General features: G+C 49.8%; 7 protein-coding genes across 7 annotated transcripts; 4 read left to right on the top strand and 3 right to left on the bottom strand.

Annotated features, from left to right (window-relative positions):
* Nucleotides 1-7,037: 7,037 nt before the first annotated feature.
* On the top strand, nucleotides 7,038-8,697 carry M437DRAFT_38539 (uncharacterized protein; the record flags this gene model as incomplete). Its single annotated transcript, XM_041019855.1, has 3 exons — nucleotides 7,038-7,696; nucleotides 7,894-8,507; nucleotides 8,558-8,697. 3 exons carry the CDS (start codon nucleotides 7,038-7,040, stop codon nucleotides 8,695-8,697), a joined length of 1,413 nt encoding a protein of 470 aa, XP_040884216.1.
* An 811-nt stretch (nucleotides 8,698-9,508) lies between these two features.
* M437DRAFT_36495 (uncharacterized protein) lies at nucleotides 9,509-12,216 on the top strand (the record flags this gene model as incomplete). The annotated part of the gene is made up of 7 exons (XM_041019464.1): nucleotides 9,509-9,560; nucleotides 9,673-9,789; nucleotides 9,865-9,895; nucleotides 10,172-11,213; nucleotides 11,274-11,325; nucleotides 11,379-11,622; nucleotides 11,682-12,216. Coding segments are annotated over 7 exons (2,073 nt in total), but the record flags the coding sequence as incomplete, so codon positions are not given.
* Nucleotides 12,217-12,618: 402 nt separating this feature from the next.
* On the top strand, nucleotides 12,619-13,663 carry M437DRAFT_35960 (uncharacterized protein; the record flags this gene model as incomplete). The annotated part of the gene is made up of 2 exons (XM_041019352.1): nucleotides 12,619-12,702; nucleotides 12,758-13,663. The coding sequence occupies 2 exons, from the start codon at nucleotides 12,619-12,621 to the stop codon at nucleotides 13,661-13,663; spliced, it is 990 nt and encodes a 329-aa protein (XP_040884214.1).
* Nucleotides 13,664-14,023: 360 nt separating this feature from the next.
* On the top strand, nucleotides 14,024-15,983 carry M437DRAFT_36201 (general substrate transporter; the record flags this gene model as incomplete). Its single annotated transcript, XM_041019400.1, has 7 exons — nucleotides 14,024-14,140; nucleotides 14,200-14,527; nucleotides 14,580-14,637; nucleotides 14,686-15,216; nucleotides 15,271-15,481; nucleotides 15,543-15,709; nucleotides 15,782-15,983. 7 exons carry the CDS (start codon nucleotides 14,024-14,026, stop codon nucleotides 15,981-15,983), a joined length of 1,614 nt encoding a protein of 537 aa, XP_040884213.1.
* A 563-nt stretch (nucleotides 15,984-16,546) lies between these two features.
* On the bottom strand, nucleotides 16,547-19,229 carry M437DRAFT_61621 (E3 ubiquitin-protein ligase pub1; the record flags this gene model as incomplete). The annotated part of the gene is made up of 7 exons (XM_041023962.1): nucleotides 16,547-16,816; nucleotides 16,876-17,101; nucleotides 17,161-18,679; nucleotides 18,736-18,869; nucleotides 18,931-19,036; nucleotides 19,096-19,134; nucleotides 19,190-19,229. 7 exons carry the CDS (start codon nucleotides 19,227-19,229, stop codon nucleotides 16,547-16,549), a joined length of 2,334 nt encoding a protein of 777 aa, XP_040884212.1.
* Nucleotides 19,230-19,873: 644 nt separating this feature from the next.
* On the bottom strand, nucleotides 19,874-21,230 carry M437DRAFT_37052 (uncharacterized protein; the record flags this gene model as incomplete). Its single annotated transcript, XM_041019561.1, has 4 exons — nucleotides 19,874-20,221; nucleotides 20,271-20,289; nucleotides 20,339-21,000; nucleotides 21,054-21,230. 4 exons carry the CDS (start codon nucleotides 21,228-21,230, stop codon nucleotides 19,874-19,876), a joined length of 1,206 nt encoding a protein of 401 aa, XP_040884211.1.
* Nucleotides 21,231-22,271: 1,041 nt separating this feature from the next.
* Nucleotides 22,272-23,370, bottom strand: M437DRAFT_38411 (vacuolar membrane PQ loop repeat protein; the record flags this gene model as incomplete). Its single annotated transcript, XM_041019830.1, has 4 exons — nucleotides 22,272-22,412; nucleotides 22,463-22,571; nucleotides 22,632-23,224; nucleotides 23,284-23,370. The coding sequence occupies 4 exons, from the start codon at nucleotides 23,368-23,370 to the stop codon at nucleotides 22,272-22,274; spliced, it is 930 nt and encodes a 309-aa protein (XP_040884210.1).
* Nucleotides 23,371-24,844: the final 1,474 nt, after the last annotated feature.

The raw sequence follows: 24,844 nt of genomic DNA, 5'->3' as shown, positions 1-24,844 counted from the left end.
CTGCTGTCGTGCGGTGGGTCGAGGGAACCTGAAGACGTAGGCGTGCACCTAACAGTGGAGATCTCTTCGATGTCGTACCGATCTGATGCCATTCTTGATCCTTGTGACGACACGAGATGTTCGAGTTGACAGTTCCCGGTCGATCCAAGCGGTGTGGAGATGTACGCTCAGGGAACTGTCATGATCGAGATGCTTGAGGTTTCTGTGCACACAAGCTGATCTGTACTTAGCCCTACGCTGATAGCGTCGAACGTGAACCTTGTCTGCTGGGTCGTTTGGGGGAGAGCAATATGGGGTTGGTTTAGGTTTCGGTTCGACCAGGCCATTTTGTGTTTACGCTTCGGTGGCTGATCGTCGTCAGTACAGTAACATGTTTTCCAGGGCATTCAATTTCTAGACGCTTATCAGGGCTACGTATAGTATAGACTGAAGCTCAGCGGACGCATCTAACAGTTGTCAGCCACCAAGAGGTCGAGACCAAGCTTGTAGGAGCAGACAGGATTTACTGTAAGTCACCAAATCAAGCCGCAGGCGCGTCTCAGAGGTGCGGAGCGCGAAAAACTCTGCTACTGACAAAGACGGCAGGAGCTGAGCTGTCATCGTCCGATGCTTCATCACACAATAACTAGCCAGAGGGTGGATGGTCGCGTCAACACAGCGACGGTGTCACGTTCGGGATCACCTTTCTCGGGAACTCGTCGTCCGACAGTCGAGAGATTGGTGTTTCACGGGTTCCTGCTTGAGACGACGTGATGCGACAACCCAAATGACACGGAATCTGGTCCAGAAGTCTTCGAACAGGACAAATCGTTACACGACAGCGCGGCTCACGGATTCGCGCATGGCAGACGAAAGAAGTTGCGTACGATTCATGATGCAGAAACGAACATTGCCGGAGCCACCCGAAGTTGTGGATTCGAAGAGGCTCTTGTTAGAGGCTGGACGTGCCGGAGCAGCACGATGAGAGCACCTACTAACCACCAGTGCGCGATGGGAAAATCGACGAGGTTTGACGGCTGCTGAACATCAGGTCAAAGGTTTTCACGCCCAAAGAGAGCAAAGTTTCGTCCACGGGATGTCTGCAAAAGCCTCCAACCAAGACCAAAACCTGGAGAGGAAGGCGCAATCCAAGCATGTCACTGCCTTCAAGGCCAAGATGACCCAACAACATACCCACAGACTACCTACAATTTTCGCTGCTTCGGCGAGGCACATGTGGACCATTGAGGAGGAAGGCCCATGCTTCTTTGCGTGCTTCGAAACAAGCCAAAGATCGATGAGGGGTCAGATCGTCTGTGCTACAATACCTAGAAAACAGCGCGCACTTCGGCCACACTTCCGTCTAATTACCATACTATCACCGCGTGGGACCAAGGCGTCAAGAAGGCAACGAATATGCCGTCCGTCAGCCCCTTTCATACAGCCATTGCCGACTGCCGAACTTGCGTGCAATGCCCGAATTCGAAGCAACGACTTCTTGATCGCAAGTATTTCAACATGCAGCATCGGAGTGTGCGTGACTTCTGGTAGAGAATCCACATAAACCAGTACCACAACTGCAGTGTCCTCTCGCCTCAAGCGATTGAGTGTCTGTTCGAGGTCATATACCAGCAGCGATGTGAGTGTCAAGCTCACCCTGTCCTTCTGTATTTTCATCCATCATGCCTTCCTTGTTCGTCCCTTTCCTTCACCGCTTCTCACATGTGGTTTGTTGTATATACTGTGGCGTCGGTCCAGCAAACCCGCTCTGACATCTCGCCACCACGGTCAATCGTTCGTCCTGGTCTGTGTTACGAATCCTCATTGGCAAGCCTCGACTGTTCATGATAGAGACCGCTCTTTTGTGACCAACCACAAACCGTAATTCACCATAAAACAGGACTGATCAATCCGCAACACCATCCGTCTGACTGGATTGTCATCTGTACCCTCTTCAACATCGTCCTCACCAGATCAAGCTTGTTTGACAAAGTTGTCAAGAGCTGCCTCTATTCCTTGTGCCGCTATAGGTGTCGCGCTCACAGAAATTCCTGGTCTCTAAGATTTCATCTACTACAGACTTCAGACTTTCTCCTGCTGTCGTCGCATCCAATTGAACGCCCTGGGCGCTTCAGGATTCGTACCTGGCAACAGGCCACCATATACCACATCCGCGAATCATGCACAGACTACATCCTTACTACTCCAGAAATGCGCTAGAGCAAGCTGCACTTGTGGACTGGAGGTATAGCGGCTTGGATGGTGGCATGGTAGCAGACATTAATCTCATCGCCTCGGCCAGAAAAAAGTGACTATATAGCTCCGAAACTCGGAGTTCGCCAGAGTGTGGTCGATCAATACACACTTACAAGACCATATCGACTGCTCAATGGGTGCAATGAAGGACGATTGGTCGGGGCGATTAGTGGTGCCACCTAGAAGGCTGTCTAGGCTTTCTCCACTCCAATCAGCGAGAGCAGATGCTCGCTGTTATCCACTCTCAATCGGCTGTTGGATGATCAAGCTCACATGGGATTCTTTACGACCCGATTGATGTACATGCTGGCTAAGCATACTGTACTTTGTGGTGTGAGACCGGGTAGAGGGCCTGGTTCGGACAGGTATCCGAATGGTCCAGATTGTCAGAGGTACCTCTAGTACATGTACAGTAAGCTATTGCACGCTGATCGCGACAGACGTCGTATTATTGTTTGTGTCTACATACGACGCGTTGATAAGGAGGACACCGTTGAGGGCCTTAGACGCTGTCACATCAGACGCTTTCTTCCCTGCATCGCCAGACAGAGTCTGCACCTAGTCGCTTTTATATGATGCCACGCTCGAGTCAGAATCGGGCTCCTCGTGGCCCTTAACTCCTGCAAGCCATGTGGCAGTTAGCACCATCAGTCGTGTGATCGCGGACCTGCAGACCTGCAAACCCTCCTCCAAATTTTCACGAAAGCTACTCTTTCGTACAGCGTTGTGCCTTTGTGACCAGAGGATCTTTGATTTGATAAGTGCGAGTATGAAAGCAAATTGATGATATCGGGCTTCTTCGCGATGCAAATCATTACAATATCATCCATTCGGCGAACACCGAGCGTTGATCGCGGGAGACAAGTGCCGATGCGCACACCCCTCTCAACCACGTGCGTTTGATAAACCCCAAGATTTCCTTGTGGGACGTGACAAGGGTGTGAAGTGCAATGATAGATCAGAAACTCTCATGTGTCGATGCACAGAGATCAAGAGTCTCGATGCTTGACTTACTGCGGATAGACATGCTCTCTAAGCACGACAAATGCATGATTGTTCTTACAGGCTTCGAGCATTGGCCGGTGAGCCGTAAGTATCCGATCACTACTCCGCTGCCTCAGACGCGAACATCACGACGCCAATCAATCTGGAATCTGGCAAGCGGATCTCCAGCTGCTGCGACCTGCTGCGCCGAACTCGCCCATCATAGCCATCATAACCACGATTATGATCAGCGCCAGATTTCAGAGAGACATGCATGATGCGATGGTTCTCGTTCTTGCGTGTATCTGCAGGCTTGAGAATTGTTGGGAACATCATGCTCCAGGTCCCGTCTTCTGAACAGGTTTCAGGCAACCCAAACATTGATTTTGACTGGCGGAAGGGCTCAGCGTGTCTTGACTCGCATGGGCGTTGCGAGACCGACTCGGAACCTAGTCTAGCAGGTTTGACCGCGAGCCGTGAGCTGATGACGCTAGAAAGTATAGCCGAAAGAGCGCCTAAAGTCAGCCATGCGGTATCTTGACTAAGCTGAGCCGGCGTCTCTGACACAGCAAAGTGATAATTTTCGAGGAGGGACGACAGAGTAGGCCGAAGCTCTACAAGACACAATGCTGGATGTTTCATATTGACATGCGTGGTGCTAAGGTTCAAGACATGTTCTCAGGGAGAGTTCAGCAAAGCATGGAGACTTCGCATTTGAACCTGCAAAGCGACGGGATTGGAAAACAGAGACGAACAACCTTCTGCGCCGGAGTCGGCAGCGGTTGCTAACATGTGAAGAAATACAACAATAGTCGAGCATAGCCTCGTCTGGGTCCGTATTCGCTTTGAGTTCTGGGCTGTGTACAGCTGATTTGCGAGATAGCTCGATACGCATGCCATTCTTCGACTTATATTCCTGAACACAAGATCGCAAAGACGTGTGCCTTTCATCGCATGTTTCGATTGTCTTGGTTCCCAACATTATTTCGATCTCATCGATTTGGGCGGATGTCAATCGCAAAGTCCCCAGATGTCAGCTGGAGACTTGGCGCCCGCTAATGTACTCGGGAGCAGTGGCTTGAAAGCCTAGTGTTGGCGTGCGCTCCCAAGAGCCGGGCGAGGTCGACTGAGAGGCTGACAGGTAGCCAAACCCGGTGCACAACTCCGACCCTGGGACACTGCTCGAGCTAGCGATCAGATCAACAAGCGAAAACGAACCACAGAGCTGCGACGTCTATCTCGGTAGTATGTTGCACAAGTGCCGACAATTCAGAGACTGATCAGTCTCTTGCGGACTGATGAGAGGGAGAAGTTTGGTTGCCGCTATGATTCGGGTCTTATCAATCAGCCGAGAGGACTAACTAAGCAAATTGCAGTGCTCCCACAGCCAGTGACGAAGAAACTTGCCCTGTCACATTGACACACGGCCTGATCAGCCCTCGTGAGAAAATGAATTGAGGTCCGAACGCGTGGGAGCCGGACGTTGGAAGCCAGGACCAACAACGTTAGTCAGTCAAGGTGAAACGTTGAGACTAGCAGATGGTTTGGAAAAAGAAGGTTGGCGGTTGACGCGCTCCGCTGGCGCAATTGGCAGGCGTTTGGTGGGAGGGATTGAACGTCAGCCTCCAAGGAGACAGCCGTCCACGCGTCCCTTGATCCCTTGAAGGAACAAGAGCGAAGGGACACAGAGATTCAGTCGTGCAACAGCACTTGTCTACAAGGGGAAAGGTTATCCTATTCTTGGCTGATGGATCCTCTGGCCCATCACTACTTTTACAAACACGAAAGCGACGGCAAAAGATCGAGTCAGAGGCTTTTGGTAGCTGCAGAAGGAAGCCAACCTTAAGCAGGCGGTTGAACGACTCGGAGCAAGAGCCGCATAGGCCACCGGTCAAAGCGGATGTTGTTGTGGACGATGATGATGGACTCCAGAAATCGGAGGGTCACTGCGGCCGTTCATCAAGCTTGCAATATCGCTTGCGTTTAGTGGCGCGTTTCATCCTCTCGTGTGCCTTGCCATGCCTTGCCTTAGCCAGTTTGCACGTGGGGTTGCCGAAGAAAAAGCTTCCACTGTTTTTCTCGCAGACGACCTCGCCTGTTGATTCGTCGACTCGTCGTCCTTTGGACCCGCCTGATTGTGGGAGAAGCTCGCATCATTATATCAAGATGCCACTTAGTTCGGGTATCATTACGAACCACTCTGCATTGATTACAACGTGCATTGCATTTCGCACGGACTTTGCCATGTCTCTTCCTTATGATGCTTCCTCATATGTACAATTCTGTTGCTCGGTGGGGAGGCGTATAAGGTCGAGCCGGCTCCTGTCGTGGCGGGCGATCGTGTGAGTAGTGCCCGTTTCATTCTTCTCTTGTTGCTGCTGCTTTTCCACCCTTGTCAATTCAATAACCAACTCCTTCGCTCGCTCCAATTCTGTCTGGACTACTATTTTGCTATTGTTGTCGCTGGTCGTCTTGATAGTGCTCATCCTAGCAGCACAACGACTGTCCTCTTGTATCTTCTGCTGCACGTCCGTTGAGGTCCGGATCTCCTGCAGGTGTCAGGTCAGGATCAAACAAGCTGTCTGTCCCCGGCAATCCCAAGCACCTTTGCACGCTACATGGTGAGGCCCCAGCCTTTCGTTACCCCTCAACATCATGTTCAAATCACTTCATCCTTGTACTTGCCTTGTCACTCTGGTCATCCAGAGATCTCGGCTATACTTCCATTCACATCCTCTGCACTCCTCTCTTTTCGTCAGCCACCTACAGTACACAGGAGCTCTTCGGCTGGCTTGGCCGCCCGCTCCCCGCCCTCCTAGCTCTGCCCGAAACCCACATCTGCTTGAGATCATGCCTTCTCAACATAATCTTGTACTTGTACTCCATCTCAACACCAATCCACTTCCAATATCCATTCGGACTTCAAGTACCATTAAGGGCCCTCGACTACATTGGTCCGCTTCTACCGATATATTCTCTGATACACCTCTTTATCTCATCAATCTGTCCATACACCTTCATCTTTGCACGATTTTACTCTCTGCTCAAACGATTTCTAACACCATCGACTACAGCCTTACACACAACAAAATCCGTCAGGCATTCTGCACGCGGCAGCACCGTACGATTACAGAGAAACACCTCAACACAGCCGTGTAGATTCTCCAAGACAGTCAGCATCATCACTGCCTCCACCGGTCTACCTTACATCATCATCAGGAGGCCCCGTTCTCCCTAACCAATCTGTCGGAGCTGCTTTTAGTTCCAGCCAAACGCCTTCTGTTCCTCAAGTCTACACCAACCAACAATCCTATTATCCTGTTGCTTATAATTCCAGAAATCCAAGTTTCAACGGTAAATTTCAGGATCACAGCAATGGAAAGTGTGTAATGCTGATTCAGAGTACAGATCCAGAAGCAATGGCAGTTCATCCCGTAGTGAATCGACAGATGTATCCCTCCATTGGGGCTTACCACCCGTCGCAGGCAGCATCGTCAACATCGATGCATCCGTCGCATCAAGACCTCCAGACTCGCGGTATGTACGGTCAGGGCTTTGGGTTTCCTCAGCAGATGTTCGCCTATCCTCAATATGCTCTGCACACGCACCCAGCATACGCCACTCAGCCTTCACCGCATTCCTACCCGCCTGTGTCACCTCCAGGCTCGGCCATTCTGATGTCTCAACCGACAACTTCCGCTATACACTCCTCGCCCTCTCAAGTCATTACTGCAAGTCCTCGAACGAAGACCGAGCCATCGCACCTGAAACTTGAATATCCGCTTATGAAACCCGAATCAAATTACATGCAGAGGCCAATGTCAAGCATTGGAGCGGCTCCCTCTGTCGCAGCTGCGACTTCATCACCTCCATCTGGGACCGGGACAAACACAGCAGCACCAGGTCCAATCCCCGCCACAACACCTTTGGTCGTACGTCAAGATCAAAATGGTGTGCAGTGGATCGCGTTCGAATACTCGCGAGATAGGGTGAAGATGGAATATCAGATCCGTTGCGATGTCGAATCTGTGGTGATTGATGATCTAACTCCTGAGTTTAAAACGGCAAACTGTGTGTACCCAGGAGCATACAGCGGCAAAGAAGGCTACAAGGGCAACAGACTTCACTATGAAAGTGAATGTAATGCTGTCGGTTGGGCGTTGGCACATCTCAACCCAGCATTAAGAGAGAAACGCGGCCTTATCCAGCGTGCTGTGGACAGCTGGCGTAACAGTAACCAGGATCCTCGTTTGCGAAGCCGGCGAGTACGCAGACAAGCCAAGATCAACAATCGAAAGGCACAACTACGTCAATCCGATGGAGCGGTCCCACTATCCCCCACCGATGTCCTTGCTTCGCGGGTACCGCCAGCCATGTCTATGGACCCAGCAAGACCGACAACGTCACTCAGCCTGAACGGTGGACAGCTACATCATCATCACTCGACATCAGATGCTAGCGGAGGCGAGAGCGGTATGTTCCACCTCTGATTGCTATACGCCATAATGTTGCTACTGCTTTGTAATGGTGGCTTCTATATGAATTTGGATCACATGTATCATGCTATGGGTGGTTTACAGGCGTCGGGGTTCCTCGCTTTGGTTTCTTGTTCATACAAATACCCACTTTTTACGATTTTCTCTAGGCTAATTGGCTTTTCTCTTCAATAGTTAGCAATGAAGCACATCCGTTCTTGAACCATCAAAGTCCTTCGACCAGCCTCGCTCTTGATTCACCACTCGAGTCTCATCGTCGAGACAGTCATTGTCCCACACTGTCAACGTCTTTTTCAACCGGATTCGAATCATCTTTCACAAATAGTAAGGACTTCATAAAGGCAGAGGAAGAAGAAAAGAATCCCTCACTCTCTGCTCTGGAGGGAAAGAAACGCAAGTTCATCCTTGTCGACGATTTTGCACGCGGGACTCGGGTGCGTGTCCATGTGGAGCTCGATAAAATAAAATTGGAAGAGATGCCCGATTTCCATCTGCAGAAGAACAGCGTTTATCCACGGCAATTTTACCCCCGTCAGATGCACGCGCCTTCGCCAGATCAGAATCTGGAGAAACATGGCCCTGGAAGCAGAAGGGAAGATGAAAGCATGACCTCGGAAGGTGAAAGCTTGGCTGATGTGCCCCTGTCCGATGGATCGGAGGTACAACTTTCTGTTCCTGAGATTCCAAAAGATCTTCAAGCGAAAGAATGTGCGCTGAATGAATTGGGCTATCGTATGAGTTGGAGGCAAGCGAAAACTTTTAACGAAAGGACGATGTTTATGCAAAAGTCGCGTAAGTCAACCCCGAACTTCGTGCAGGCTTGATAACTGACCGTGGTTTAGTTGATGCTTATCGAGACAAGACGTGGAGTGCGATAATGGCCTCTGGTCAGACCGACCCGTGTTTCGCCTCGCATTTTGAGGTCCGAACAGGCAAACGCAGATGGTCAGAGCGTAATGCAAGTAGCAGCCTCTCACCTTGAGGACCGGCTACATACCCATTCTGTATTGTAGTTGTTCGACAGAAATGACGGATGTTATCAAAGTTGCTCTTGGTAGACTTGATAGTATTGCACGTTTCTCGGGCTACACGCGGCAGTTTCTCTGGATCGTATATAAATCCAGAAAGTATTGTGCATTTGGACAGCTAACAATTCTCCTCGCCCAGATGTTAGACGTTTAAGCATCGACCAGCCACTGCAAATTGACTTGGGGGATTCTTTGACGACCTTGTGAACAACCTATTTCTCACGTCAAATATAGAAATTTTTGAGCTATAAAAATGCACAATTGATACTCAGACAAAGGCGTGATCATAGGGATGTTGATGTAGCTGTTGGAAGGAGCGAACGTCTCCACATTTTGATCAGTTTACGGTTTTGTTGACAACCATCACCTTCCTTTTTCCTTCCGTCCGTCGCACAACTTTCAACAGCCGAGTCGCGCCTTCCCCATTTCTCGTCGGCATCTGGCTCTTCTTGATGTGTTTAACGTCCTCCCAGGAAGTTTGCTCTACAAGTTTCTTGGGAGACAAAAATATGGCCGACTTGAACGCAGACACTCGATCGCAAGGATCACCTGAGCCAGGCAAACATGGGAAACGAACAAGCAAAGCCTGTATGTAACAGTTCATCCTTGTGAACGCGAGCCATATTGAGTCGGGTCGTTATGAATACCCGACAAGCGATGTATCACCGGCCCATGAACCTCACAGAAATATGGAGCTGCCTCCAGAAAAATCATTATTTCGCACAATTGCTTATTCAACATACGTCTGACTGACCATTCTCAGGCTTAGTTTGCCGTGCAAGGAAGAGCAAATGCACGCTGTCAGTCATCAATACCCGTCCCCAATCCCGGATTCAGTCCAATTCTCTTCAGACACTACCCAGAGGATTTGCATGCTGCGACATGAGGATTTTGTCTGACCGCCTTCTCTAGAGACACAACAGACGGAGAACCTCAGCCTCCATGCCTGCGATGCCGTAAAGAGAACAAGCAATGTGTCATTGGCAGCAGCAATCGTGGAGGCAGAAGGGTTAGAAGGTCCACCATAGCCTCACAACAAGCACAAGGTCAAGCTCGAGCCCAAACCCAGGCGAGCAACCAACCTCAACCTCGAACCGATCAGCAGACTCAGAAGACGCCAGTAAACGATGAATCCGCACAAGCAACATCCTGGTAAGTCTTAAAGCTTGCCCTTAGAAAGCTATACAAGTGCACACTACATTCGTCTGTGCCCTTGGTATACAACGAGAATTCATCTCCGAGGGACATAAGAAGCCATAATGTACCAGGCTGAATGTGTTCGTTGCCTAGGAATCCGAGTGCAATACCCACTGACCCGTACTCTGCCTCTTCACATCACAATATCACTGGTGCGACCCCTCTATCGGCGAACACAGGCGTCAGCAGTCTAGATTTTGCCACCCAGCGGCAACTCTTCGATTCGCAGAGTCTGGCTATGGATATCGATTCTACTGTCGGAACAGCACCAGCGAACGATATGAGACCACACGAGCAGAACAATGAGGAGTCCGGCCGTTCATCGAGCTCTGATAATATACCTTTCAACGACTTGCAGAATCCTTCTGATGCTTTGGACATCTTGGCTCAAATTGCAAGCAATGACAACAATAACAACAATCCGTCTCAGCAGACCGCTTGGCAAGAGAGGCAACAGAATCATAGCCTTCGTACGAATTCTCTATACTCGAACAATTGGAACAATGATGGCCTGGATTATCATCTTGTGCGGTCAGGCGCTCTGTCGTCTACCAAGATATCCCAATTGGTCGAACGCTATCGTCAACATTATCACCCTTACTTTTCACTTGCGCCTCCAAGTACCCTGGACACAAACAATCTAGTAAACACAGCCAAGGACGAACCTCATCTGTTGACAGCCATGCTAGTCATTGCTTCAAAAGACCTGACGGAGGAACCACAAATCTTTACGGCGTGCTCAGCATATATGCAGTCATTGGTTTCTGCATTGGTCGCCGGTGGTCCCGGAGGAGTCGAAGCAGTCGAAAGTCTGCTTATACTAGCCGAATGGACACCGTATACATCAAGAAGCCGTGCAGGAAACGTCGGACGTGGAGAAGAAGATCGCGAAGCCTGGATGCACGTCGGTACTGCTTTGCGTATTGGCTATTATCTCGGACTGGACAAGTATTCGTTCCCTGTGGCAGGAGACATCAAAGACCCTCAGTGGAAGCGCAAGCGTCTAGTCTGGACTTGCTGCTACATATCGGACAGACAAATCTCTATTCGTATTGGTCGTGCTTTCTGGAGTCGAGGCCCGGGCCCTGGATTAGCTATTCGGAAGGAAGACTATCCTTACCAACCCCAGACTCCTGGCGACGAAGACTTCCCAAGGTTGTTCCAGGCTACATTGGAGTTGACGCTACTATTCAGTAATGTGCATGATGTGCTATATAGTAGCCCCGGAAACAGTCTGAGAAATCATTTGACTGGCGGTTACTATATCAAAATCGTTGATGCAAGTCATACCAGAGTCCCATCTCTGCAGATTTTGGTGCTGACTACGATTCAGGATTTCCGCAGCGCTTACTATGGATGGAACGCTGTATACGGCACAATGACATGTACGTTTGCATTCCTCCCGTCATGCTGTTATCTGATGTTGATGAATATCTAGGCTCACCGAATCTGAAAGCGATGCTGCTAATGTCCTATGATTACTTACGGTTGTATACCAACGCTTTTGCATTTCATGCCACAATTCGTCGCGCATTACCCGAAGGAGAGAACGGAAAACCTTCCTTCAGTCGAGTGTTCTACAACAATGTTGGAGCTGTTGGAGATGCAAGATTTATCTATGAAGGCCTCGATGCTGCAAAAAGTCTTTTGACAACCATGAACAACTTTGTTGATGCGGAAAGGTACTATAAATACATCTTTGATTGCATTGGGTATTGCTTACTGACTCTGGCTCTCTTAGAATGTTACGATATATGCCGTTGAGGTTCTATCTTTTCACAGTCTATGCAGGCGTATTTCTGTATCATGCCCGCACTGTTGGCGTGATGGCACCTGAAGAAGAAGCTTCGGTCAGAAGGATGATTCAGCAGACAGTGACTGTGCTTCAAAGATCAGGCGTTGGAGAGGGTCACCCTGGCAGCCGGTATTCGCAGCTGCTGAAATTGCTCTGGGACAAGGTGGACAGAAAGTCACACAGGGAATCTCGGTCTACGCGGTCGCTTGCCACGCTTGAGAATCCATACAGACCTGTCAGCGCTACCACGCCGGCCTCAAATTCTGCCGCCTCAGCCTCATTAGAGTCGCCAGCGGTGGCAGATCAGATGGGCGACTTTAGCTGGACGGACTTGGACGCCATAGGAAACTTTGCTGTCAATGGAAATGAAGGCATGTCAACAGATGCCGAGTGGTGGACTGGGTTCCTTCCGACGGACAGCGGTCCTTTGGGTCCCATGAGCGGATTGGGATCGATGGACAATTGGAGCTTTATGCTGTAGTTCTTGTGTACTTGAAATATATGTTGTGGGAAAGCAACGAGGTCAACGCACACCAATGCCCTAGCTCCTCTCTCTCGTGCTGATGCAGACCGTATAGTGACCTATAGAAAGGCATGATGATACTGCAAAGCAGAGCACCGCCCACCGAGGGTAAAAATGTCACCGAGGGTCTTCGAAGCTTCGAAGGCATCAGACAGCTTCACGTTGCCAACAGATAGGCATATGAGATAGCTACCTAGGCAAGCAAATGCCGATAAAGGCGGGATGGAGGAGAAATTGAGGGGCTCGTCGGCTATACAAACAGTCATTGATCCGTCATTTACCTTCGGTTCTTCTATCTTTTTGGAGCTCTTCTCCCTGCTTCTCAATAATTCGAAGTTTTGCTCCATACATACGCTCAAAATGGGTCGTTCAGCTCTGCTCATTGGCAACATCACACATGCTCGCAAGGAGTGGGAGGAACTTGGTTCTCTGATCGATTTGAAGGTTGGTGGACACAGCGTCATCAGCCGTATGAACAACCGCTGACTGCCAAATACAGGAGTACAAGACCGGCTCAAGAGATGACTTCCTCTCCAAGCTGAAGTCTGGAGAATTTGCCGACACCTTTGTCGTATACCGCAGTAACGAGTCGACGGGCGTAACAGGACCCTTTGACAAAGAGTTGGTTGATTTGCTGCCTGAGAGCGTCAAATATATTACACACAATGGTGCTGGTTATGACAACATTGATGTCAAGGCCTGTACTGCTCGTGGTATTCAGATCTCGAGTACGCCTATTGCTGTCAACGATGCTACTGCCGATGTTGCCATTTTCCTCATGTTGGGAGCCTTGAGACGCATCACTGTTCCCTTCAATGCCGTGCGCAAGGGCGAATGGCGAGGCAAGGCTTTCGGCCTGGGCCATGACCCCAAGAACAAAGTCTTGGGTATTCTCGGTATGGGAGGTATTGGAAAGGCTGTGGCCGACAGGGCTGCTGCTTTCGGCATGAAGATTCAATACCACAACCGCAACCCACTGCCCGCCGACAAGGCAGGAAATGCCAAATATGTCTCGTTTGATGACTTGATGAAGACTTCGGATGTTCTGAGTCTCAACCTCGCTCTCAACCCCTCGACGAAGCACATCATTTCCACCAAACAGTTCGAGATGATGAAGGACGGTGTTATTATTATCAACACAGCCAGAGGACCAATCATTGACGAAGCTGCGCTCGTCAAGGCCATTCAGAGCGAGAAGGTCTTCTCTGCTGGCCTCGATGTCTTTGAGGAGGAACCCAAGATTCATCCCGAACTTATTAGCGATGATCGTGTTGTCTTGCTGCCTCACATTGGCACCGCAACTTGGGAGACGCAGAAGGATATGGAGCTATTAGTACTGGAGAACTTGAGGTCGGCTGTCGAGAAGGGCGAGCTGGTAACATTGATACCCGAGCAGTCTAAGTAGATGCTCACTCGAGAAGCTTGCTCCTTTGATGTAGATAGTATCAACGAATCGGATGATCGCTCATGACTTACAATTATCCTCTCAAGTGTCGACCGTACCAGTGCAGTTGTCGGCAAACGATACCGTTAACGATATGCACAATATCAATGCATTCCAGGTCGTTTCTTGAGTGATCCTCCTCAATAGCCGATGGGTGATTCTCACCCCACGGGGCAATGTCGATCCTTCGTGGCCGAAGTCCTGCTATATCAACTCGATTTCTCCACCAACTTGATCAAATCTTCTTTCAAACATTCCTTTCTCTGGTTGCGTCACTTGTCTGAATTTGTCACCATGAGCAGTACCCAGCCTGATCAGACCATGATGGCGTCCGACACCAAGTCAATGGGTGTTTGGGCCGATATCAAACAATACCGAAGAGCATATACCCTCACTGCTGTTGCTAGTTTTGGAGGCATGCTCTTCGGTTGGGATACGGTATGGATCAGTCCAGTCGAGCTTGGCCATCGATGGTATAAAGCTAATCATCTTGACAGGGTCTAATTGGTGGCGTCTTGACCATGCAGTCATTCAAAGACTCATTCGCTCTCAATGGCGATCACACTGCATATGCCAACTTGTCAGGCAATATTGTGTCCGTCCTTCAAGCTGGATGCTTTCTTGGAGCTGCTGCTAGCTTCTGGGTCTCTGACACTTTTGGTCGCAAGTCTGCCTTGCTCTATGCTGACATCATTTTCATCATTGGCAGCTTGCTTCAGACTTGCAGTGCTATCGGCAATCACTCACTTGCTATATTGTATGTGGGCAGAGTCATTGGTGGCATTGGTGTGGGCTTGATCAGTGCTGTTGTTCCGACATATATTGGTAAGTTTGGTCTCGTCCTAGATGGAACTGCTTCTAACCCATAATTATTCAGGTGAGAATGTGAACAAGGAGATCAGAGGTCGCTGCATAGGAACCATGCAACTCTTCAAGTCAGTATAACTTCCCTGATCGTTTGCATCATCGCTAACCGCAGACAGTGTGACGGGTATCATGCTCTCGTACTTTGTCAACTACGGCGTGACTCGATCTATTTCAGAACACGACGATGCTCAATGGCGAGTCCCATTTGCTCTTCAGATGCTACCCGGTGCACTTCTCCTCATCGGAATCGTCTTTCAAAACGAAAGTCCAAGATGGCTAGTCGAGAAAGACCGCCACGAAGACGCCGCTCGAGCACTTGCCCATGTACGCGGCCGCTCCCAGGATGATCCTATCGTGGTTAAAGAGCTAGAAGAGATCATAGCCGACTTTCAAAGTCACGAGAGGATCTCGTTGTTGGGACAACTCAAAACAGTCTGCTCTGACCGAAAGTACTTTTACAGATACACGATGGCTATCATTCTAATGATGTTTCAGCAATGGACAGGGACAAATTCGATCAACTACTATAGCCCACAAATCTTCAAGTCCATCGGATTGGGTTCGTCTGCTGGTCTCTTTGCTACCGGAATCTATGGTGTGGTCAAAGTTGTCATTACCGCTTTGGCTTTGGCACTCATGACAGAGCAGTAAGTCAGCTGAAGCCACATGTTTCTTATTGATCTAACCTAGTGCCCTTGCAGACTCGGCAGAAAATGGAGCTTGATAATTGGTGCCTGTGGGCAAGCCTTTGCCATGTTTTATATCGGCATCAACCAAGCCGTGAATCCAGTAGTCGAAGGCGCACCTTTGAACGGCAACAGCATCTTCGCCATCATATCAGTGTACCTGTTTGTCGTCTTCTACAGCGTAGGATGGGGTCCAATTCCATTCATCCTTGCTTCCGAGACAAGTGTATGTATAGCCGCAGCCATGTCTTTTTGAAGCCTGTAATGTTGCTGATACAAAATTACAGCCCAATCACGTTCGCTCATTGGTCATGGCATCAGCATTGATGTGCCAATGGGCCTTCAACTGCGTGATAGCCAGAATCACTCCCGTCATGCTCAACAGCATTACCTACGGCACTTTCCTCCTCTTCGGTTGTTGTTGCATCATAATGGCCATCTACACAATCTTCTGGTAAGATCCAAAACATTTCCTATGTTCACATCAACTTCAAGAGCCATTACAAGACTGACGCTTCCACAACAGTATCCCCGAGACCAAAGGCGTACCCCTCGAATCGATGTCCCTGCTATTCGAAGGCAACATCATCAAAGGAGCAACCTACGACACGATCCCAGCCTACTCGCGTGCAAAGTCGTTGCAGAATGCCACAAACGTGCAAGACGAAGAAGAGGGTATCAAATCGGATTTCTCTGCCATCCACATTGAGAGTACAAAAGGTGCTTAAGAGAAAGAACTCTGGCTGATGCTTTTTTTTCCTCCCCGAGAACAGAACGAGAACCTTTGCTCAGTTGAAGAACTACGAACCCCCCTTTTGAAGCCTACGAAGTCATTTAAAAACTGCAAGATACGTTCTGGAATGAATTAAAAGTAGCGTCTACCTATATGTATCGCGCTATATATAATAGTCAAGAAAGGATCTCTGAAAACGAAAGAGGCTTCTACAGATATATCAGGAAGAAACATGTTTGGCAAGAAGTCAAAAGTCACTACAGGAAAGAACGAATCGAAAAGACTCAAAAGGGAAAGAACGTATTGGACAGTAATGCACATTTCGCAATATTCTTCTTCTTCTTCTTTGAGCAGCATCGTGAATAAACAAGAACAATCCACAAGAACCAAAAAAAAAAAGGACTCAAACTCAACAAGTGGGAGCACAGAAAGAAATTTCTCCCTATTTCTTTCTCGCTGCTCTGATCTACCATGTCCCCTCCAAAACCACACTGATACCTCCCTCTGATGATCCGCAAATGATAAAGTTGAATATTTCCTTTCCTCCAAACTTTCCTTCTACTCCTGCCCAAATCCGACTGTCTCCTCAACAGCCCATAGAAGCTTGGCGTTGAGCGCTTCGTATGTCTTGTACGGCGGCAAGTCAAGACGGTTGAAACAAGTATGCGACTTGGGCAATTGACCCTCCTCGCCTGATTTTTCGATCGTGAAGCGACGAGGTCCGTCACTTCCTTGCAAATCCTTGAAACCGTTGACAGGAATACGGGAGGTACCGGTTGCGAATTGCAGTAGACGAGATTTTTGCTCAGAGTCCCATGTGCGAATACACTGTAAGAGGAGATTAGCATGTGTGGAACGATTGACGATGTCGAGTCGGTAAATCTCACCTTCCAGAAGTTTTGGATGACGGGATCCTTCTCGTCGTAGCCACGGTAGTCGGTGTTCTTGGCCCAGTCATCTACATCGATTTCAGAGATACCACCGATCAGAAGCTCGAGCTCACGCTCGTCAAAGACGTTGACAAGGTCTGATGGAATGAGCTCGTGGAATCCTTGAATAAAGGCGTTGAATTGCTCCTCGACACGTTTCTGGATTCTCCATTCTGTGACAAGCCTGCGAACATACGTTAGATACGATCATTCTCAGATAGTATAATATCAAGGATAACTTACTCGACATATTCTCTCTTGTTTTCGTCGGTCACTTCGATGTCTCTGCCGCCAGGCTTGAGGTCAATAGTTACCTTTTCGCCGAAAACTTCATCCTCGACACAGAAGTGCTCGAAAATGACGTTCTCGACAGAGTTGTCCAGAGTCCAACTCAAAGTACGGTAGAAGTCGGCATCGACACCCTCCATATCAGCAAGACTAACCTTCTTGCGAAGAATCATCTTGTAGAAGGCTCCAATGAAGAAGGCGTCCAAGAAGCGTCTGTGGAAAATGGCAAGACCGACCACACGTCCAATGAACTTGAAGTAGCCAAGATGCTCTGGGTTGATACCAGAGTGGGGGTTGATCTGTAGCGTGTAGTTGTCGATGGCCGAGTACTCGAACAAACAGTAGAAGGGGTTGAACATCTCGTGAGATAGAAGGAAGAAGAACTCTCTTGAGAGACCACCATAGTCGAGACCATCCTCACCATCGAACTTGATCATCAATCGTTTCTTCAAATCACTAGGACTTTGGCGCATAATCTCGGCATATGAGTCCTCGAAGATATGAGAACGTCGAACCTTAACGTGACATTGTCCTGACAGAATGCGGAGCGCTGGTTGAGAGCGGAAGTAAATAAGCTTCCTTCTAAAGTCACGCTTGTACTGCGGTACATTCTGGTCGAGCGAAGAAGGCAAGCGAGGATCGTCCCAGGTGGTAGTCTTGGTGTTATGGTCGACAAAGTAGACGCGGGCGGTGTTGGTGAGACGCATTTCCCATCCACTGGGCAGAGGACCAAGCTGTGAAACAGGCTGCTGCTGGATGGTGCCTTGTGCGGCGTTTTGACCGTACATGCGAATGTATTGCTGCCTCCTGGGGTCGACCCATGTAGTAGTGCGTGTGTTGTGGTCGACGAAGTAAGCACGGCCTTCTGGTGTATGGCGTTGTTCCCAACCAGCAGGCAACTCGCCAGTACCAGCAGTGGTAGTGCCAGTAGCCATCATCGACATTGCCTGAGGGTTGGAAGTTGCGGCAGGACCATTAGGAGGCGAGTTCTGGCCGCCCGACAAGGTTGGTGAGCTAGCACCTGTGCGATCGTCAGGCAACATGCGGTTCTGGTGTCGCGCACGCTGCGCTTGCGTCTCTGCTTCGTTGGCCTGGCGCTGTTCGCCAGCATTGAAGTTGGCCGTCGGGCGGACCCATGTGGTTTGCCTGGAATTGTGGTCGACGTAGTATGTACGTCCGAGGTTGTCTTCTCTGCGCTCCCATCCTGGAGGTAAACGGCCTTGGGAGTCTTCGAAGGCACTGAAGCCAGCGGTGCGTGGAGCGGATGCGTCGCCCGAAGTGCTGGCCTGGCGCGAAGCGCTGGCCGGAGGAGGGTTGTCCAGTGTCGTTGTTGAGGCGGCACCGTTAGGTCGAGCGGGGGTTGCAGCGGCGGCAGGAGTCGCGGCCGGACGTAGGTTGGTCGACAGATTGAGGATCAACTTGCCGTTTACGACGAGATTATCATTGCTCTTGCGAAGATCGCGTGTAAGCATTTCTACAATGACAGCTTGTTAGCACGAGGGTGTGTAGTGAAAGCACATGCGGGCATACCGTCACCACCAGCGTCCAGATCGATGACACTGCCAACACGGACGTTGACAACACCAAGGAAACCTTGGTCCTTCTTCTTGAACTTCTTCTGGTCAAATATTTGCACAGCGAGAATGCTCTCTTCATTTGCTTTCCTGCGGGATCCGTCAGTCCGGGAATGTAGGGTAGGGTCGAGGTTGAGGGGCTTGATCGTACATGTCAAAGCTCTCGTTCCAGTATGGATTGAGCGTCTTCTTGATGACGCCTGTCGTCTTTGTTTGTTCGCCATTGATGGTGGCTACGGCGAAAGGGTCGGGGAAACCTGCAGGGCAGCGTCAGTTGACGCTTCGCAGCACGAGCGGGCAATGGAGGGGAACTCACGGAAGACGTCGCGCTTGTAGAGGCCATCGGCGGCGATGACTGCGGGCAGATAGTCAGTATTGCAATAGAGAACGGATAGATTTGGAGCGCGCACTGGTGACGCGCAGGTTGGGCTGCGCCGGAAGGTCGGCCATGGTGTTTCGGGCGGTTCAGTCGCTCGAGATGGACGTCGTGGGGTTGCTTCTCTTGTCGACAAGACGTCAAAGCCCATGCACCACCCGCTATGGGAAACTATACAGGACTCTAGACGTGGATACTGAGCACCGTCTGCCTGTCTGGCTGTGCCTGCACGTGCCTCGACCGAGAGGATTGACTGCGGGCGAGGATGAATCAGGATCAGGATGAGGCTACCACCAAGTGGCTGTGCTCCACCTCGAGTATTTGGAGGTAGGAAGCTGGCACGCTTGTCACGGGCCTCTGATATTCCTGGCTGGATGCTGTCGTGAAAGATATATAGAGCCGCCGCGTGTGCAAAAGGATGGCGCCGGAATGCCTCGTTCCTGACGTTGTTGGTTGGGAAGTGCTGACGGACGTAGACGGACGCTCTCGACTCTCCAAACTTCGACTTCGTCATTCCCACTCACTCGAGCCGCGTCCCCAGCCAATTTTCCCTTCTTTTTCGCTCCTTTTTTTTCCTCCTCGAGACGACTCTTACTTTTTTGCGCCCATGTCTTGACACGTTCATAATTACTCAACTTATTGATTGCAAATTATCTTGACATAGATCTATTTTTGGCCCCTTGTATGCCTGTATCCATGATTACCTAAGTACCTAACCTCATTCCCGTCTGGTTTCCATTTGACCCATCTCAATGCTGCTTTGCTGTGCTTGGTCAAAGATTTCCTCATCTCCTTCTTGTACTCCTCTCATCAAACCTTCCTCTTCATCTCTATTTTGCGCTAGTCCCCCTGTTGTCTCAGTTTTGCGACCGTCGCCTTTATCTTTCTGCATTGCCATGTATATTGCTGACCCAAGAATCAATGTCGACCCAATTATAGACGTGAGTCCTGGTGTCTGTCCGAAGATAAATCTGTCGAATCCCAACGCGAAAAGCATTGATGTGTATGCCATGTTGGTTGCTCGCGACGACTTTTCATAACTCAGTCCTGCTGCCAAAAGGAATTGCTGTCTCGATGTCAGTCTTTGCGAACAAGCCTTCATTTTCTATCCATACCATAATAAATCCACATGCCCTGTCTGTCGTTAGTCACAGACTCCGTAAGGTTCACATCTTGTACTCACCCGAGGAAGACCAAATATCCCCACTCCTTTGCATCGGCAGGGAGCAGGAAGCCGATACCAGGAAGCGTGAGTTGGGCTACAATGCTGACGATTGTGCACCAGGTAGCGAAGTAATTGACACTGATGAGCGGATGTGCTCTTTTTCCGATCCAGCGGATTGTCGTATACGCAATCACTGAACCGCCTACGCCGACCAGCGCAATACCAACAGCTGCCAATCGCTCAGCCGGTGTGACATTGTCGTAGTTGGATGCATCTGGAGTCGTCACTGTGCTATTAGATCCGATTACCTCAGTGCCTCCACTGGCCGGAGGCGCCTCTGAGGAAGAAAAGAATAGTGATGTTGGTCTTGCAATGAAGACCACACCCACCAAAGACACAAGACTTCCTATCTTGTCAATCTTAGTGAAAGGTTCTTTGAGCAATATCGAGCAAACCCAGCATGTCAGACTGGGAGCTAGGAAAGTAATGACTGTGGCATCTGCGAGAGGCAGATATATGAGCGAGTAGTACATTCCAAATACTCCCCAAAAGCCCCCTAGCCCTCTTGCTACCAAGAGCCATCTGACCTCTCGATGTCCCAGTGGGAAGTGTGGTGTCTTGGTGTAATACATGTAAAGAGATGAGAGTACCACAGTGATAGACATGCGAGCGAACAAGATCTTTTGCTGGTCAGAACATGATGTACATGAGATTTGATGACCAGAATACATACTTGAAATGGATGCAGTCCTTTACCCTTGTTTCCTTCTATCTCCAGTAATCGGGTAGTGACATTCATCATAACACCAAACACTTGAGCAAGCAACATGTAGAAAAGCCCAGCATTGCGTACCCAGGTAGCATGGAGCCTTGCCTGCCATTTGGCCGACCAGGATGGTCTAAGCCCCATGTGGTGTCCACCATCTAGCCAGACCGACGGCTCATCATTCCGTGGACCAAGTTGATCGAACTCATCTGCAGAGAGATTGGACAAAGTGTCGGGAGATAAAGGTCTATGAGGTGTCCTGTACTGCGGAGGCTCGAGAAATCGGGACTCGGTCTGCTTGGTTTCATCGTAGGTTTGTTCTGGAAAAGCCTTGTCGACGACGACTTGAATACCTTCATTGGTCTTCGTTGTCTCTGATAGTGATCCGTGGACCGGCGAGACAGGTCTACTCATGCTGTCCCAAAAGAGTCAAGGTTTAAGGAGCAATAGACAGTCGAACAACGCTCAGCAATCATGTATCTCAATATTGTGACCAAGTTCGAGTCGATGGACTGGAAATGATGAGAAACACAAGATCATGCACTCAAAGACAACTCACGCAGAGTCTGCCAGCAACCTTCTACTGCACCACATGTCTCTGTACCGGCTAAAGGAAGGCACACGACCGCGGGATGAACTCTGGCCAATCGTTGACTTTTGCTTTTCCTACCTTTCGTCATTATCGCGATACCAATTGCCAAAAACGGCCATGCTTGGCCTGATACTTTTGCTCCGCCTGTATCGCTCGACATGGTTGTCTTCACACCAAGCACAGAACCTTTGTTCACATTTTGGATTTTCTGGTTTGGCACCCGAGCACTCGAGTCGCAATGAATAACTCGGGACATGAAGACATGCAATATATATCAAGGTGCTGGTTTCCCATCGCAGAAGGTCGGGGTCAGAAACATCAAGGTTCAGCTTCCCCTCAGTCTCTGCCCGAGCCGGGGTCGATCGTGCGAGCTTCCAAGTTGTGGCACGTCACATGTGAGTTTGTACCTGCTTTCAATCCGACATCGGCAGGCTCTCCAGTGATCAGAAAGATTGCAAAGTCGTGTGAACTCGTTATTCATACAATAGCTAGGCGTAAGGTTTCTGTGCGGATTATACGATGTGGATACCATACTCATGTTGACATCTATGGCGAGAAAATGTATGAACAGACATAAAGACGAGTCGACCTGATCACTCGATAGCCGATGTTTTCTCGCCGTACATGTGAAATTGCATGAAGATGACGGCATCTTCGAAAATGGTTCCGAGAGACCCAATAAGCCAAGGCAGGTTCTTGAGGAAGTACTGTTTCTCAACAGAATGCAGCAGGATCTGAGCGTGTAAGTGACGGTAACGAGAAAGAAAATGGCTAGAGAACTTACCCCTGCACCGTAAGTGAGATTTCCCATCAGCGAGAGCAAAAAGAACAACAACGACAAGCCTTCGCAAGATTTCTCGCGATGATTCTTGATAATCTGAGGGATGCGAGCACTTGGGACATGTCAGCACAGAGATACGTGGCGTGTGTTGAGGACACGAAGAAAAACATACCCCAAGTAGCATACGGCGCTCGCGTAGCCAAGGACCTCAGCACCGACGGGCATGTGTCTGCCACCATCAGAGGCATTCTCAGGGGTTGGCTTCCATGCGCCAGCCCTCCAAGCAATAGCCCATCCTGCGGCTCCAGCAATGAGAATTATTGCAACACTGAGAGTGTTCTTCAGCCAAGCAGTGGATCCTTGTCCCTCCTCCAGAATGTTGGCAAGGCTATTGCTTCGCTCAGCACTGCTTCTAGTGCGTCTGCGACTGGCAGCACTGCTGCGTCTTCTACTACCAGGCAGACCAAGGTTATCTTGTTGCTCAGCGAGCAAAGGGGCACTCTCGTCAACGACATGGTTCTCGGCGGCGGCGATAGAGCGTTTGCGTTCGCGACGGGCGTTCAAGGTGTTGTAGTAGAAGCATTGCGACAACAGGACGGCGTCTGCGAAACAGAAATAAATAGCGAGAGCGATGACGGTGGGCACGAGATCAGCCCAAAGAGCGCCGGCAAGGTTGGTGATGTCGCCGGCCATCCATACTAGCAGGAAAGTGATGGAGATGCCGTCTGCAGAAGATTGACGGTAGTTCTCAATCAGTTGAGGCACCTGACAAGATTGAGTCAGTCACGAGTGTATGCGACAGGAGCAGCGAAGGGATTTTTTACCAGCAGGAAGATCCAGCAAGCCAGCGAAATGCTCCCGGCGATGCCAGAAAAGGCCTCGTGGACAGTCAAAGACACATGTTCAAACATTGTGCCCGCGGTTGTCAATGAGCCCAGCGAGGATGGTGGTTGTCAGTGTAGCGCTGGAATTTCAAGTTTCAACAGCCATTCATTGGGTTTGCGGGATGGATCTGACCTTTGCGTAGAGGCGGCCCGTGTCACAGTCTTATCTTTCTTATCGCCTACTCAACATTCGAGACTGTCATTGAGCACACACACTTCCTGTCAACTCTTTGACACTTAGGGCATGCTGGAGCTTGGACTAGAATCCTTCTCTCAACACTGTGCTCAGTACTTGGTCGACTTGATGAGGATCACAAAATGTACCAACTCGTCCATCATCTACAAGGAAAATGTGGTTGACAACCAACTATGACCATCATTGGCATCAACCTTCCCGAATCAAACAGGTGCTCCGTTGTGCCATGCGAGTCGGCATGGCGAGTCAAGCATATGGGCTGTTGTTACTCATGCGTTATTTGACGGATGCACAAGCTGTTCCTCTTGACGTTTGTGCAGTCTATGCTGGCTCTCCTCATGAAACGAACTTCAAGTGGTCCTTCTTGCTACTTACGCTACTAAATGTACTTGATGATCAAGACTGGCAAGGGTAAGAGCACATTAGGACCTGTCACGACCTTTTCAGACAACCGAAGAATTCTCGCGAGCAAAGCGAATCGAGTCGGCAGTCCTTGTTAAGCGAAGAAAGAATTGCTCTGTGTCGATCTCAATAGATGATGCTGTCAACCAAGCACTGCCGTGCGATCGCATGCTCCATTACTCGGGGGTGCTCAGCTCTTACCCAAGATTCCAAAACCAGAAACCAGCCCATCTCAGAGCCAAGATCACATCTTGGTCGTGCGGTCCCCGAGTGCGTGGCAGTGGGCGTGCTCAGGGTCCATTAAATAGAGTTTGGTGTCGATCGATGGTTTGTCTTTGATCGATTTTGTCCTTGTTAAACGAAATGGTCTCAGTTCGGTGCATACAGTCAGCATATGGTGAATGCTTTGACATAGGCAGTTTCGAAACGTCGCAGACAGAGTAGATTCTTGTCAAGCTTTCCAGTCTGCTCGGATGCAAATGGTTAGGATCACGGGCCGCCGTTGGATTAAGAATTTAGGTTACCGAGGATGGTGAACCACTCGTGCATGGTTGATCTTACAATGGATAGTGGTAATGCCGGCATGCATGTCACCAAAGACAAAAGGCTTGCGAGTCGCTGTCAGAAAAAGACATTCTGCACCTTCTCGACGTCTGCGGGGCTGTCGCTCTCTCCTTGCGTCCCGCCTTAACCCCTCGGCTCACTGGCAGTCAGTCGTCATTCGTTGTTGCACTTTGGCAACGACCTCGACCTCGACACTGTCCAACGCCATTTCCCTGACTCGCATTCCACGACTCTGGCTGCAACAACACATCTGCAGGTCTTGTTTGCCCTCATCGCGACGACATCAACCTATTGCACCCACAGCAATGGCTGTGCATTCACGCCAGACGCACGAGTAGC

Source organism: Aureobasidium melanogenum, assembly GCF_000721775.1.
Source record: "Aureobasidium melanogenum CBS 110374 unplaced genomic scaffold scaffold_1, whole genome shotgun sequence".
Classification (NCBI taxonomy): Eukaryota; Fungi; Ascomycota; class Dothideomycetes; order Dothideales; family Saccotheciaceae; genus Aureobasidium; species Aureobasidium melanogenum.
The sequence above is the reverse complement of the archived record's forward strand: the minus strand, read 5'-3'. Positions and strand labels throughout refer to the sequence as shown.